General features: G+C 37.4%; 1 protein-coding gene across 7 annotated transcripts in view; it reads left to right on the top strand.

Moving 5' to 3' along the window:
- Positions 1-14,827, top strand: part of espn (espin) — a 95,003-nt gene that overhangs the window by 19,580 nt on the left and 60,596 nt on the right. For all 7 annotated transcript variants that reach the window (XM_084087410.1, XM_084087409.1, XM_084087413.1 and 4 more), the window contains exons 3-7: positions 5,244-5,430; positions 6,434-6,616; positions 9,462-9,593; positions 10,247-10,478; positions 12,070-12,341. In XM_084087410.1, the coding sequence (XP_083943536.1) occupies positions 5,244-5,430; positions 6,434-6,616; positions 9,462-9,593; positions 10,247-10,478; positions 12,070-12,341 (1,006 nt within the window). The remainder of the gene's footprint in view (positions 1-5,243; positions 5,431-6,433; positions 6,617-9,461; positions 9,594-10,246; positions 10,479-12,069; positions 12,342-14,827) is intronic.

The raw sequence follows: 14,827 nt of genomic DNA, 5'->3' as shown, positions 1-14,827 counted from the left end.
TTTAGGGTTTGTGCGCACACACTACTCAATCTTGAAGGGTCCTGACACTTCCAGTGCGGCTGCGTTGGTATTCTTGTTCCCCATAGTGCTGTTCGGACAGCATTTAGTGTAGCTTTTGAAAGGGAACATCTCGGGTTACTTGACTGTAACCCTGTTCCCTGAAAAGGTGGGAACGAGATGCTGCGCTTCATTGCTGCACTGAGGGCATGTTCAGGATGTTCTTCAGACAAAATTACCTGATGAGCGCACCTGTCACACATCTAATTGTACCCTCTGACGTCAGGTTATTTAAGCCAAATTATTGGGCGTGTTTGCCACACGTGTTCATAACCGGTCAAACGAAGACGTTTTCCCCCATATCGCTGTTCGCGCAGCATCTCGTTCTTGCTTTTTCTGGGAACAGGGTTGCAGTCAAGTAACCCGAGATGTTTTCTTTCTCAACTGTTTACGTTTACTTAAGACATAAATGACTGTGTTTATGAGAATACTTGAAAAGACGGGCATTTTAACACATAAGTATGTTTATTTAACCGCTCAAGCCTATTTACTTTAAGCGGCACAAGCCTTGACTCATTCATGTTGCCAGATCTTGTTAGAAAAACAGCAAACAAGCCCACAATAAACCGAAATAAATCCAAATGCTTTATGCTGAAAATAAGACTAAAATATCAGAAAAATATTTATATGGGATGCTGAAGGCTACTTATGCGTAACCATTGCGATAATAAATACACATATGTTTGTGGAAAATACCAGACACTGCTTGAAGAACATCAAATCATACATGATTATAATCGTGTATTTATTTGGTTTAATGTTTTATCCATCTCTCTCTTCCCTGTGCCTTTATTGATACCTGACTAATGCATCTACATGATAAATTACACTCTTCCTTTCTTTCTGTGAGCTCCCTCTGTTGCTTTGGCTGAAAGGATAACAGTATAGTGAGAAGAGATTACTCAAATCTCCTCAGATCACATCATTTCGTGGAAACTTAATAAATGCTCACTCTTTCTAAATGTCTAAAGAAATGTGACATAAACATGATATTTTATCAATATTTTTCTAAATGTATAAGCCTTAAGCCTAGTGCTGCTGGGGTACTGCACTTGATTTTGGGGTCTGTGCTTGAGGCACGATGTTAGCCCTGGCTCTCACTGGCCAGACAATGGAAAAGCGGCTAATCAACACAGTTTCGGGAGTGAGTCATGTTGTGTGGAACGATAATTTAGTGGACTCAAGCCTGCATTTAAATGTGGTTGTTCCTCCTGAAACTTATGTATGTGGCATATGAGCTGCGGCTTCATGTGTGCACACGTGTCTCTGACAGCATTCAGAAAACATCTTGGACAGCACGAACATATAGCGAAATGACCTCTCTTTCGCTGCTTATTGCATTTCAATGGTTTTATAAATCACTTGTTTTTAAATCGCAATGCTTAAAAACACATGCAAACGATAAGCTTTCTTTCTTCAGCACAGTAATGTCACATGGGTGATAGTCCGCGATAGAGATGATAGTCCAAAATCTCTACCGGTTGACAAATTTCTATCGGTTAATCATGTCTACCAGTATATCGTCCAATCCTAATTGGAAATATTATATTTAGCCATTTTAATTCAACTTTCTCTAAAAAAATATTTTACATAATATTACCTTTGATTTAAATGTCACTATAGAAATGTTAGGTTAGGGTTATACAGAAATTCTTTGCACAGTATACATACTACATTGCTAGAAATAGTATGGCAGTATGCTATTCTGAACAGTCCATCTTGAATCCACATAAAAGATACTGTAGCAAGGTATGCTGTTATGAGAAGAAGGAGGCGGGAACCGGTGAACGTTCAACGTATTTTAATAATCATAAAACACAATGTAAAGTCCAGGCCTGGTCATCTTTCATTCTTCACTGTCGTCGCTCCTCCTGTTATGCTTCCGAAGCACCTGCACAGGTGGCGCTCATCAGTAATCACGTCACCAGCCTTGCACCATTCTCTCACGGCCCTTGGTCTCGTCATGCTTGCCACAGATACATACTGTAACTGTATTCTTTTCATTACTTTTCTAGAGAAAGGTGGTTTAGGGGATGAGGGGATACAAGAGCAAAATATGTAAAGTTGGAAATGAGCTACAGAGAAAACAACAATCACTTTTCCTTTAGTAACAATCCTCATAGTTTGTCCCCTGTAAAGAGCCGGTGATTACAGCGAATGAATACAGTTCTACCAGAAAGACTACCAGAACAGAATGATGTAACGAAGCATGCATTTATTGACAGCCCAGCAAGCATTATAAAGTTCTTTGGCGTAGGCCCCGTCCATAGTTCGTAATCCGAGGGTAGCGGATCTGCATTTTCCTGCCTGAAGACAAAGGCAGGGGCGCAGCCGACCCCCCCTTGAAGGTATGGACAGGACCATCCTGGTGGTGGTGGGGAGGGTGGAGGTTGTTGTCGCGTTGGCATCTGCGAACTCAAACATGTGTAAGTACCAATATTTTATACAGAAAGTATAAAGACGTGATTGGATAAAGATGAAGGTAATAAGTGACGTAGTAATTAAGTCTTCCTGGCAGAACTTAAGCTAAAGCTTTCACTGAGTGAAGTAGTGCTGATCCTCTTAAGAGACTCATTGATGCCTTGTCAGTCTGTGTCCAAATAAAGCTGAGCTTTATGGTATTTATAGGAAGAATCCTGTTCTCTCGTGGAACTCCTGCTTGTGACTTTGAGGAAGGATCTGGGACAGACGTTAATGCTGGATGCTTCCCCTCAGAAAGGCAAACAGATTTATCAATTTGTCTCAGAGGGTCAACAATATCTTTGGAACCTTTTTTGAATTTGGAATGAAATGTGATTAAGCATTTATAGGTATTTAGACTTTGCCATCTTGTCGTCAATACTGTGAATATAAAAAAAATATCATTGTAACAGGGGAGCAATGGAAAGTAGGCAGAAACTGGAATCTATTTGCAGGTGTTTTAATATTAGGAACAAAATGCCAGACTAGAAACACAGAGAGCAAGACAAAAAGGAACACAAGCAACCATTACATACAACAATTGACAGAGAACAAAAGAAAGACAAGGGCTATATGCAGTATAGACACAGGGCTGACAAGGGTAACAAGAAAACAAGGCACACCTGGGAGAATGAATATGCTTTTCCATAGGGGCATCTTTAGCCCAGGCCCAGAGTGCGTGTGCATGTGCCTGACCACAACTCTGCGGAAAAATCCAGCATAAACCAGCATAAATTCAATGTTGGTCCAGGCTCATTTATGCTGGTTAGGGCTGGTATAGTGCTGGTGTAGCTGGTAGATTAGTCATGCTGTTCTCAAACAAAACTGAACTGGTGTATCTGGTTCACCAACACTACTGCTTCCCATGCTGGCGACCAGCAAACCAGCAAACCAGCAACCAGCATCTCATGCTGGTCCCAACATGCAAAACAAACTTTTTTTATGGTGACCAGCAATGCTGTATATTTCTGCAGGCAACCTATTTTACCATGTTTTAGTTCATGCACACGTTCATTCTTAAGCTATGCCCAGTATGCTGAAAATGGCTCTGGTTTGCATGCCTGGATATCGCTGTTGGTTGTTTAACATTTTTATTGTAACACAAATATTAAATGTTTTATCTTATATATATCTTACTTCTCACTTTTTGGCTGTTAAAATGGAAGCATGTTGGAATTCATGCTCTTCTTCTGTATAAAGTAACAATAATGACATCTTTCTTTGATTTGATTGTCATCAGCATCTTAGTCATTTTGACATTGAGAAGCACTGATCAGCTCATGAGATCTTGGCGTTATAAAATATCTTATAGCACCAAAGTATAGTTATTATTTGGCAATTATTTCATGACTTTTATTATACACCTCGGAAAAATACAGAGGTCTAGACCTCTGGAACCATAATGGTGTGTACTGCTATACTAACTGTAACATTGATCCACTGGAGGCAAGTTTGCAGAACCCAAGTGCAGTTTAATATTATTCAAAACACGATCAAACATAAAAAAAGGCGTGACATGGACATGTGCTGCGTTCCAGTCCAAAATTATCATGCCCTTCACTCGCTAACTTCCCTCCGTCTCGTTCACTCGGACGTACGTCATTGCTTACGTTGCATGAGTGCCCACTACTGGCGGAAACTGCAATGGGCTGAATTGGAACGTCCTAAGCCCTTGATCACTTGGAATCAGCTATTTAGTTGATTTATTAATTAATTAATTAATTTATTTATTTAAGAATTTGTTTAATGCAGCATCCAAATGTTTATAGGTGTGTTTGAGTTGTTTTAAATAAATAAAAATTAGAATAATATATAATAGAGTTGTTTGTTGTGGTGGTGATTAGATGAGATTTGTGGGGACGTCACAATCGTACTGCATTGTGGGACATATAGGTGCCTGAAGTGTACATATGAAATAGACTCGCTCCCTCGGTCAAAATCGAGGGAACGAGGGTCTGTCCATATAAACTTCCCTCGTCCACTTCACGAAGTGGAACGCACTTCAAAATGGCGGCAGGGATTCCCCCGAGGGGAAGTGCTTAGGGGTGTTCGCAAGTGCGTGTCTAAAAGTGGACTGGAACGCAGCCATGGAATACACATGGCTAAACACACAAGGCTAAATGACAAGACAAGGGACACCTGTGAACATAATCAAGAGAATTAACCAATGACTAGACAGGACACATGGCAGGCTCACAATACTAGAACAGGGAATCACATGACAGAGACATGAAACAAGACCATGAAACAAAACCAAAACAAGACATGACACTAACAACTACTCAGAACACCACAAGCATCCACCTACCAACCAGTGGCTCAATACTCACAATATCCTAGTTTCATGGTGGTGAGATATTATAAAATATTATCCAATTTGCTGTAAATTTAGTTGGGCCCCCTCACTGCTTTCTGCTGTCGATCATCTGGCACTTAGAGCTGTCTTAACTGGATATTGTCATCAGAAATATCAGTATACAAAAATGTGCAGAAATGCTGCAATTGAAAACATTCTAGAGTCCCGTGTCATAAAATCATATAATTATGATGGGTTAGGTTTTTGCTGCAGTTCCACATTTTTATACCAAGAAGGTTGTTTACGTGACTAAGATAGAGGTACTGTTTATATAGAAACAACATTAAACATTTTTTTGTATCTCTAATCACCTATTATTTAATTGTAGGGCTATAATTTCCTTGATTTTGTGTTTTTCTTTGTGTTTTAGAGTTGTCAATTTTCAAACCAAGAATGGTGCCACACCACTATACCTTGCATGTCAGGAGGGCCACCTGGAAGTTGTCCAGTACCTAGTGAAGGACTGCGGGGCGGAGCCAAGTATCAGAGCCAATGATGGGATGACACCATTGCACGCTGCTGCCCAAATGGGACACAACACTGTCATTGTCTGGCTGGTGAGCTGCCTTGTTGGATGAGTTCTTTATTATTTAAAGTATACAATTTCAAATATGTTGTTACAGAATTTTCCTGGGTTCAACACAAGTTAAGCTTTATTGAGAAAATGCTGATTATCACAGAATACCACATATACGTACAAGTTCTCCAGCAAAAATAAGCAAATGTTACAGAAATACATCAAAATCTGTGAGCATTTCAAATGAAAAATATAGAAATTTATTTGTTTCGTTATTGTTGTATAACTAAAACTTCACATTTTTGGACAGCTTTAGCTCCTTAGAACACCTGAGTTTTCTGTGGTTTTCCTATAGGATGAGAACAAATTTTTAAATGAATTGAGATTGATAGCTGCTTATAGTTGAATTGAACTTGATTAATGGGCTTGGCAATACTGACACAGTTATCGAACTGAATTGAAATAACATTGAGCTAAATAATAATGACGCTATTATCTTCTGTAAAGCTGCTTTACAGCTTTGCCCTGCTATACTGACTTATTAATGTGAAGCTGCTTTGAAAGGATTTATATTGTAAAAAGTACTTTCTAAATAAATGTGACTTGACTACTTTATCCTTCATTCTGTATAATTACTTATAAAAAATTGGCATGATTTGTCCTCTGCATTAAACTCATCCAAGTTAGTGCACACACATTAGGAGCAGTGAGTAGTAAACACACAAACACACAGCAAACAATGGACACATAGCCGGAGCAGCCATTTGCTGCGATTGGGGGTTATGTGCTCAAAGGCACCTCAGTCATTTCCTGACGGTATTGAGAATCGAACCTAAAGGTGCATCATTTGAGCCACTAAAGCATATATGCTATATGGATTACTATGATGAGCAGGATTCTGAAGTCCCATGAAGCTGGTTGTCTTAATATTTGTAGTTTAACATGCTTGATCAGGCTTATGGTATGGGGGTTGAGACATTTTAGTATTTCTGTACAAACTACTTCTGACTTCATGTGAATTTCACTTTTTTTGGCTTCTCTAGATGAGTTTCACAGAAATCAGCCTAGCTGACAGAGACAATGATGGGGCCAGTGCCATGCACTTTGCTGCCAGCCGTGGCCATTCCAAGGTTCTCAGCTGGCTCCTCCTGCATGGAGGGGAAATAGTGACAGACAGCTGGGGTGGTACGCCCCTTCATGACGCTGCTGAGAATGGAGAGCTGGAGGTATGTAAAAGAAATCACCATGAAAATTACTTTACATTAATGTTTCTTACATCTCTCTTGTCATTCAACATATGATGCAACTAAATGCAACATATGATAACAGAGTCATTGTGGTACAAATTTAGAGGAAGCAACCATTCAAATTGTTTAATCTGAGATAATGTGGCCCGTCAGAACCCGCCGTTAATTATCTGTCCCTCACTGACTTCGCCAAAAGATTTTTTTGTCCTGCAACTAACCGACTAATATAATTTTGGTCGACTAAGCCTCTTCTAGTCTACTAACATTTAGTCAACTATTAGTGGGCAGCCCAAGTTTTTGAAAAAGTGAGGCAGAGAAACAGTCATAGAGTATTGTCTCTTGTTTTCCACCTGAGGGCTAAACGCATGACAGCTGTCATTAAAAGAACCGTTTTACTGCATATATTTTAAAACCACTAATACTTTACTCAACTGTCTTTCTCAAACTCTCAAATGTCAACAGACAAACATTCACACCCTACAGGAAGAGCACACACTCTTTTAACTGATGATGTTTAGGCAAAAATATGTGCACAATACTCAGCTTACGAAAAAGAAGTTTATTCAAGTGTTCTATTAGTATACTTCTTTTAAACTAAAAATAAGAAAGTATACTTTCAGTCTACTTTTTATATACTTCTCAGAAATATACTTTATGTACTTATCAGAAATATACTTCAAATTGCACTTAAGTATACTTGACTTATACTGACAGAAAAGTCTAAGTATATTTGGCCTATACTTGTTGATCGAGATATACTTAAAAGTATAATTAAGTATTCTAAGTATTCTTGGCTTGTAATTGTGTTTACTATTTTGATTGAGTAGCTTATTAAATACTTTTTTAAAAACATAATATTACATACCGTCTTATAAACTAACATGTTCAGCTTTATATAGTAACAAACTTTCGGGTGGAATAGCTTATAGAGTAAATAAAATAAGCATGGAAAATAAGTTTATTCAAGTGTTCTATTAGTATACTTCTTTTCAACTAAAAAGAAGAAAACATACTTTCAGTCTACATTTTATATACTTCTCAAAAATATACTTAATTACACTTAAGTGTAGCCTACTTGACTTATACTGAGAGAAAAGTCCAAGTATATTTGGCCTATACTTGTACTCAATCTTTTGATCGAGATATACTTAAAATTTTAATTATTCAAAGTATACTTGGCTTGTAGTTGTGTTAACTCTTTTGATCGAGTAGCCTATTAAATATACTTTTTTTTACATCGTTTTTCATATAGTCTTATGAAACTTTGTTTGAAAATATTGATTAAAATGTTGATATAAAACAGATATGTTTCTAATTCTGTGTATCTGAATTTTTGTGTAGGCTAGTCCACTGGTAGTGTACATATTTACTTTAATTAAACTTTTCCCCACCATTGACTGAATTTTCCAGCTATCCATGTTTTCACTGGTATACGGTAGGGGGTGCTATGACACATCTTCTAGTACAGAATCTCCGGATCAAAACACAGGAGAAGAAGAAGCTGAAACATGTGATAGAAGATTGCTCACTGAAATGTAAAATAATGTGATATCAAACATTAAACAGCTTGTAAATCAAAACAGCTTAATGTTTCCAAATGAAATGAAGCGTAGGCCTAACCCATGAAGAGAAAACGACTGTGAAGCTTTGGGGGTGTTGGACTCGATCTACTCCACCTGTGTTTTGATCATCGTTCTGGATCTGATCAAGGCGTAGTCTTTGACAAAAATGTGATTTTCTCAACTATTTTCTCAACATTTTAACAAAATGTTGCCTTTCTTTATGAAACTAACTGACATTCAAGTGTTGATAAAAAAGGATGCATGAAGCTAATAAAATGTTTTTAAATTAAAGTAGAGTTAAAGGTATTTTTCAAGTATAAAAAATAACATTTGAACATAGTAGTATACTGTAGGACTACTGCAACTGCAAAAATTGTATATAAATAGTAAACTATAAGTATAATGTTAAGTTCACTTAAAGAAAACTTGTAGAATACAACTACTAAACTAGTAGTTTACTGAGAGTACACTAAAAGAAAACTTGTAGTATAAAACTACTAAACTAGTAGTTTACTGAGAGTACATTAAAAGAAAACTTGTAGTATAAAACTACTAAACTAGTAGTTTACTGAGAGTACATTAAAATAAAACTTGTAAGCTGCAATACAACTAAAACAATCTTTGTTCCATTAATTTCCTATTATCACTGTAAAGCTGCTTTGAAACCATCTGTATTGTAAAAAGCGCTATATAAATGAAGGTGACTTGACAAGTACTGATAGTTGGAAGCATTATCAAATCAGTCAAAAATATTATATATTATGTAGTTAAACAACATTTTCTCATTTATACAGTAGTATAAATAGGTTCTGTATTCATACTCGAGGCATTGGAAAGTTTGTAAGTACATCAGGAGTTTATTTAAATAACACTTGCCTGACGGCTCATGCTACTGCTAACTGCTAACGTCAACGTCACTTCAGTGGTTTGGGAAAAGCACGTAAAAGTCCTGTCAGAAAGCGATGCATAAGGATGTAGTACATAATAGGATCCATTAGCGCCTGCACTAAGCCACCCGGCTGATTTCTCTAAATAAGCTCTAACTTTAATAATGTTCAACCAAGGGAAAAAAGGCTTTTGGGGGGGTGTTTGGCTCGAAGTCATGGTGCAAAGGACCCTAGGTTGATTTTAATCCGAACCATCCCTTTAAGAATGAGCAATAGGAGTAGTAATGCTTGCTTTAGCAGACAGCAGTAAATATATTTAAGAAAGCAGTCCCACATTATCTAGGTGTTAATGTAAATGTGTTTTTCTCTGTGTAGTGCTGTCAAATTCTGGTAGTGAATGGGGTGGATCTGGGATTACGAGACCAGGATGGATTCTCAGCAGCAGACCTAGCTGAATACAACGGGCATCAACAGTGTGCCAAGTACCTCCGCACTGTCGAAAACATGGTGAGATACAGTACAAACACAACCACACATAGTCTTAAACAAGGGATGTACAACAAAAGAAATGTTAAAATCTCATCACATATGCTCACATATTTCTGTTTACATTCTTAGTATTACAAAATATGTGAATAATAATAATAATTATATATATATATATATATATATATATATATATATATATATGTATGTATATTGTTTCTGGTAATTTCCTTTTTATTAATTTTTTATTTTACTTCTCTGTGAAGTAATGTGTTCAGTTATGGGATTACCAATATAAAAGATTAAATTATAATTGTGTGCACAAAATGTTAGCCACATTTTAAGTACTATTCCTTTCTGTATGTGTAAAACTTTAATGAGGAACAACTAAGTGCACCTCTAATTGTACATGTAGGCTATACATTATAAGTAGGTTGTTGTGAGTGTGTAGAGAATAATTGCATGTCCCCAGTGTAGTGATGTGGTTTTTTGCCACCTCATCAGCTGCAATCTCATTTGTTACTGCCTGTAATTAACTTTTGTTTATCAAAAGGAATTTATTCCTTTAAGCACTCTCAAAGAGTTCATTAAACAGTTACAGGCATCTTTAAGCTCAACCTGCCAAATAAGTGCCACTAATCTATGCCTAACAATAACACTAGCTTTCATCTCAGAGTGTGGAACACAGAGTCTTGTCACGGGACCCTTCAGCAGATCTGGAGTATAAGCAACCTGACTCAGGCCTCTCCTCTCCCAACGCCACCCTGCCCACCCCAGCCCCCCCTGCAGCCCACTTTGACATCTGCTCGCCCTCCAGCTCGCTGTCCAATTACGACTCTGCAAACTCCAGCCAGTCCAGTACTGGAGAGAAAAGGAGTGGCACGCCTCCCTCAAGAGTACCGACAGGTCAGAGAAACACGCATTTATAGCCAACATATCAGTCATTTGATATTACACTGTAAAAAGTGACAGTAAAGACATTTATAATGTTACAAATGATTTCTGTCTCAAATAAATGCTGTTCTTTTATACTTTCTACTCATCAAAGAATCCTGAAAAAAATGCATCACAGTTTAATATTAAGCAGCACAACAGTTTTCAATATTGATAACAATAAGAAATGCTTGAACACCAAATCAGCATATTATAATGATTTCTGAAGGATAATGTGACACTAAAGACTGGAGTAATGATGCTGAAAATTTAGCTTTGCCATCACAGGAATAAAATACATTTTAAAATATATTAAAATAGAAAACAGTTTTTTTTCTGTATTTTTGATCAAATGCAGGCTTGATAAGCATATCTTCTTTCAAAAACATTTTAAAAAAAACCTTTTGAACCATTTATTTTATATCATTAACTTGATACAAAATGTTCTCTTCACATCTCCTGCATTCCTGTGTTTTGAATAGAACTCCCTCTGAAATGACAAAACCCCATGTTCATTGCGCATATGTTTGCTCAGTGCAGTATGATTGAAGCATTGTCTTAACAATGGTGGGAAAAGCTGAGCTCACTGAAGCAGAACTCATTCAGAACCATGTTGCCATAGCATTGTCCAGGAAACCTGCTGTGAGCCTTCCCAGTAATGTCCTCTAGTGGACACATTTGGAAACAGTAGACAACAGTGGTATAGATTTCACTAGCAGTCAGAAGTTTGGACACACTTGACTGAATTTATGTTTTTATGATCTTAATAAAACCTTTTGATTTATTTAACATTTTTTACCGCTACAACATTCTCATACTTACATTTTGTGTTTATAGTTTTGATTATTTATAATGATTATTATTCTAAAATGTCGAACAATGGTAACAATTAAGAATGAGGTGTGTCCAGACTTTCGACTATTAATGGTATAGTGAATATTATTAGGTTGGTGTAAGCACTGTGAATACCTTTCAGAAATATAGAATGCATTTTGCTAATCTTCTAAAGAGTTTCACTTCTGTGGCTAAAATAAAAATATCCAAGAAAGAAAGAAAGAAAGAATTTTAAAATTACATAATAAATAAATACATAAATGAAAAATAACACACCAGCTAACTGAGTAAAAGTAGAAAAAACTGCAGTGAATACAAACAATTTAGTGACAAGATTATAAAAGGCTATATTTATAAGAGATTTATGCTGTAAAAATATCACATTAAAATATCATTTTTATAAATATAATATGGTAATAAATTTTTTTTTTATTTTTTTTTTTACATTACATTACTCTATATCAGTGGTTCTCAACTCCAGTCCTCGGGACCCACTGCTCTGCACATTTTGTATGTCTCCCTTATTTAACACACCTAAACCAGATCATCAGCTCATTAGGAGAGACTCCATGAACTGAACTGAGTGTGTCAGATAAGAGAGACATACAAAATGTGCAGAGCAGTGGGTCCCGAGGACTGGAGTTGAGAACCACTGCTCTATATTATATTTTATTTACTCTATAAGATTTTTTGATGTTTGACTAAATCAATTAATAACGTTTTATTGCAGGAGGTGCAGATTCAACCATTACAGACATGCAGACCTATATGGACATGCTGAACCCTGATGTAGCAGGAAGCTCCCAGAATGCAAAAGAACCTGCACACCTGCCGCCCCCTCCAACGTTTCCCCCACCCCCACCTCCGTCCGATTCCTCCCACATTCCACCCCCGCCACCTGCCTACCCCCCACCCAAACCACCTGAGGAGGAAGCGTCTGCCGAATACTTGAAGGTGAAGAGGAACCTTCGTAGAGTGGAGAATGAAGTTGTCAAAAAAGAGGTATGCTATACATTTTCTTGTTGTTTGCGCATCCTCCTTTTAGTATCCCCTTGTCTAAAACTACAAAGCAGAATTTGTAAACCAGTGAAAACAATATGTTTTCAAAAGGAAATATGTTTTCAAAACATTGATCTTGTTGTAATATCTTTAAAAATTGCATTTTAATTCATCTTATAAAATATAAGAGTTTAATGTTATACGCATATACTATACTATACTATACTATATGCATATATTATACTTAATATACTATACTTAATATACTTTCAGAATGTCCTCCTCAGTTCCCAATGACTCATTCTCAAAATCTGTAACTGATCTTACAGGGATACATTTAAAAAAAAAATTTGTGACGTTAAGTCATCTCTGTTAAGGCATCTATATGCAAGTATACATATTTATACACTGAACAAAATTATAAACGCAGCACTTTTGTTTTTGCCTCCATTTTTCATGAGCTGAACTCAAAGACTTTTTCTATGTACACAAAAGGCCTATTTCTCTCAAATATTGTTCACAAATCTGTCTAAATCTGTGTTAGTGAGCACTTCTCCTTTGCCGAGATAATCCATCCACCTCACAGGTGTGGCATATCAAGATGCTGATTAGACAGCATGATTATTGCACAGGTGTGCCTTAGGCTGGCTACAATAAAAGGCCACTCTAAAATGTGCAGTTTTACTGTATTGGGGTGGGTCCAGTTCGCCCGTCATCCCCCCGGGTTCAGCGGCATCCATTTCACCTCAGTGGCTATAGTAGACGTCCCTGTTCTGTGTACTGAGATCGCAGTCCTACTGGTGAAGGATGCGATAGAGCTGGTCCCTCCAGCCGACATGAGATCAGGGTTTTACAGCCCCTACTTCATAATACCCAAGAAGAGTGGTGGGTTACGACCAATCATGGATCTGCGTGTTTTGAATCGGGCCCTTCACAAGCTTCCGTTCAAAATGCTATGCAGAAAAGCCTTCTCGAATGCTTTCGCTCTCAAGATTGGTTTGCAGCGATCAACCTGAAGGACGCATACTTTCATGTCTCAAATGGAGTTGGACTCGGTCAACCTGAATAATAATAATAATAACATGTTTATTTTTTATAGCGCCTTTCAAGAACCCAAGGTCGCTTCACAAAATAGTACAAATAGTAGACAGACAAAAGAAACAAGCAATCAGCTTATTAGGCTATATCAAGCAATCAAACAGAAAAGCAGATGGAAACAAGCAAACACTACAAATAATGAACATAAGTCAAAGATAACAAACATATAAGCCTTTTTAGCAACATATACATTTCGGCAAAGTATGTAAAATAAAATAAAGGTGAGAGAAGTGGTAGACAGAGAAATAGAATTGAAGATTATTTATTGATCATGGTAAATATATGAGTTTTAAGTTTTGATTTGAAGATCTGGAGGTTGTCGATGGCACGAAGCTTAGGGGGCAGTTTATTCCATAGCTTAGGGCCTACAACACTAAAAGCCCTACCACCCACAGTAGATAGTTTAAACCTGGGGATGACAAGCAAATTTTCATTGCTAGATTTAAGAGTCCGGGCAGGAAGATATGGTTGCACTAACTCAGCGAGGTATTGAGGTGCGGCACCCTGACAGGCTTTATAAACTAAGACTAATAGTTTAAACTGGATGCGATTGACCACAGGAAGCCAGTGAAGTTGATGAAGGATAGGGGTAATATGTGCAGATTTTTTATTATATGTAAGTGCTCGAGCAGCAGAGTTTTGTACCATTTGAGGGCGATATATTGCTTTGGTGGGTAGGCCGCTGTATAAGGAGTTACAGTAGTCCAATCTGGAAGTTATGAAAGCATGAATAACAGTTTCAGCATCTCCAAAGTTAAGAGAGGGGCGTATACAAACAATATTCTGCAGGTGAAAGAAGCATGATTTAACAGTCTGACCGATGTGTGAATGAAAGCATAACGTGGGGTCAAACAAAACTCCCAGATTCCGCACAGTTTTTGAAGGCCTAATCTGAACACCATCAATATCAATAAAAATGTCATGTCCGGGTAAAACTCTTTGATTTGGGGCCAATTAGCAGGATTTCAGTTTTCCCAGCATTAAGCTGTAAGAAGTTATCAGACATCCATGTTTTAAGTTCCTGAAGGCAGGAGAAAACAGAAGCGAGTGGACAAGCTGAGTTGGGGTTAATCGTGAAATAAATTTGAATATCATCAGCGTAACTATGAAAGTTGAGACCATGCCGTCTGATGATCTGGCCTAGTGGCAGCAAATAAATGAGAAATAGAAGAGGACCAAGTACAGAACCTTGAGGTACACCATGAGAAATAGTGACAGTACGGGATCGATTCTCACCTATCCTAACAAATTGCTGTCTATCCAATAGATATGAAGTCAACCACTGAAGAGCCGCACCAGTGATACCTATTGAAGACAGTCGAGAAAGAAGTGTAGAGTGGCACACAGTGTCAAATGTTGCACTGAGGTCAAGAAGAACCAGGATACTATGT

This window comes from Abramis brama, assembly GCF_963993115.1.
Source record: "Abramis brama genome assembly, chromosome: 16".
NCBI lineage: Eukaryota > Metazoa > Chordata > Actinopteri > Cypriniformes > Leuciscidae > Abramis > Abramis brama.
The sequence above is the reverse complement of the archived record's forward strand: the minus strand, read 5'-3'. Positions and strand labels throughout refer to the sequence as shown.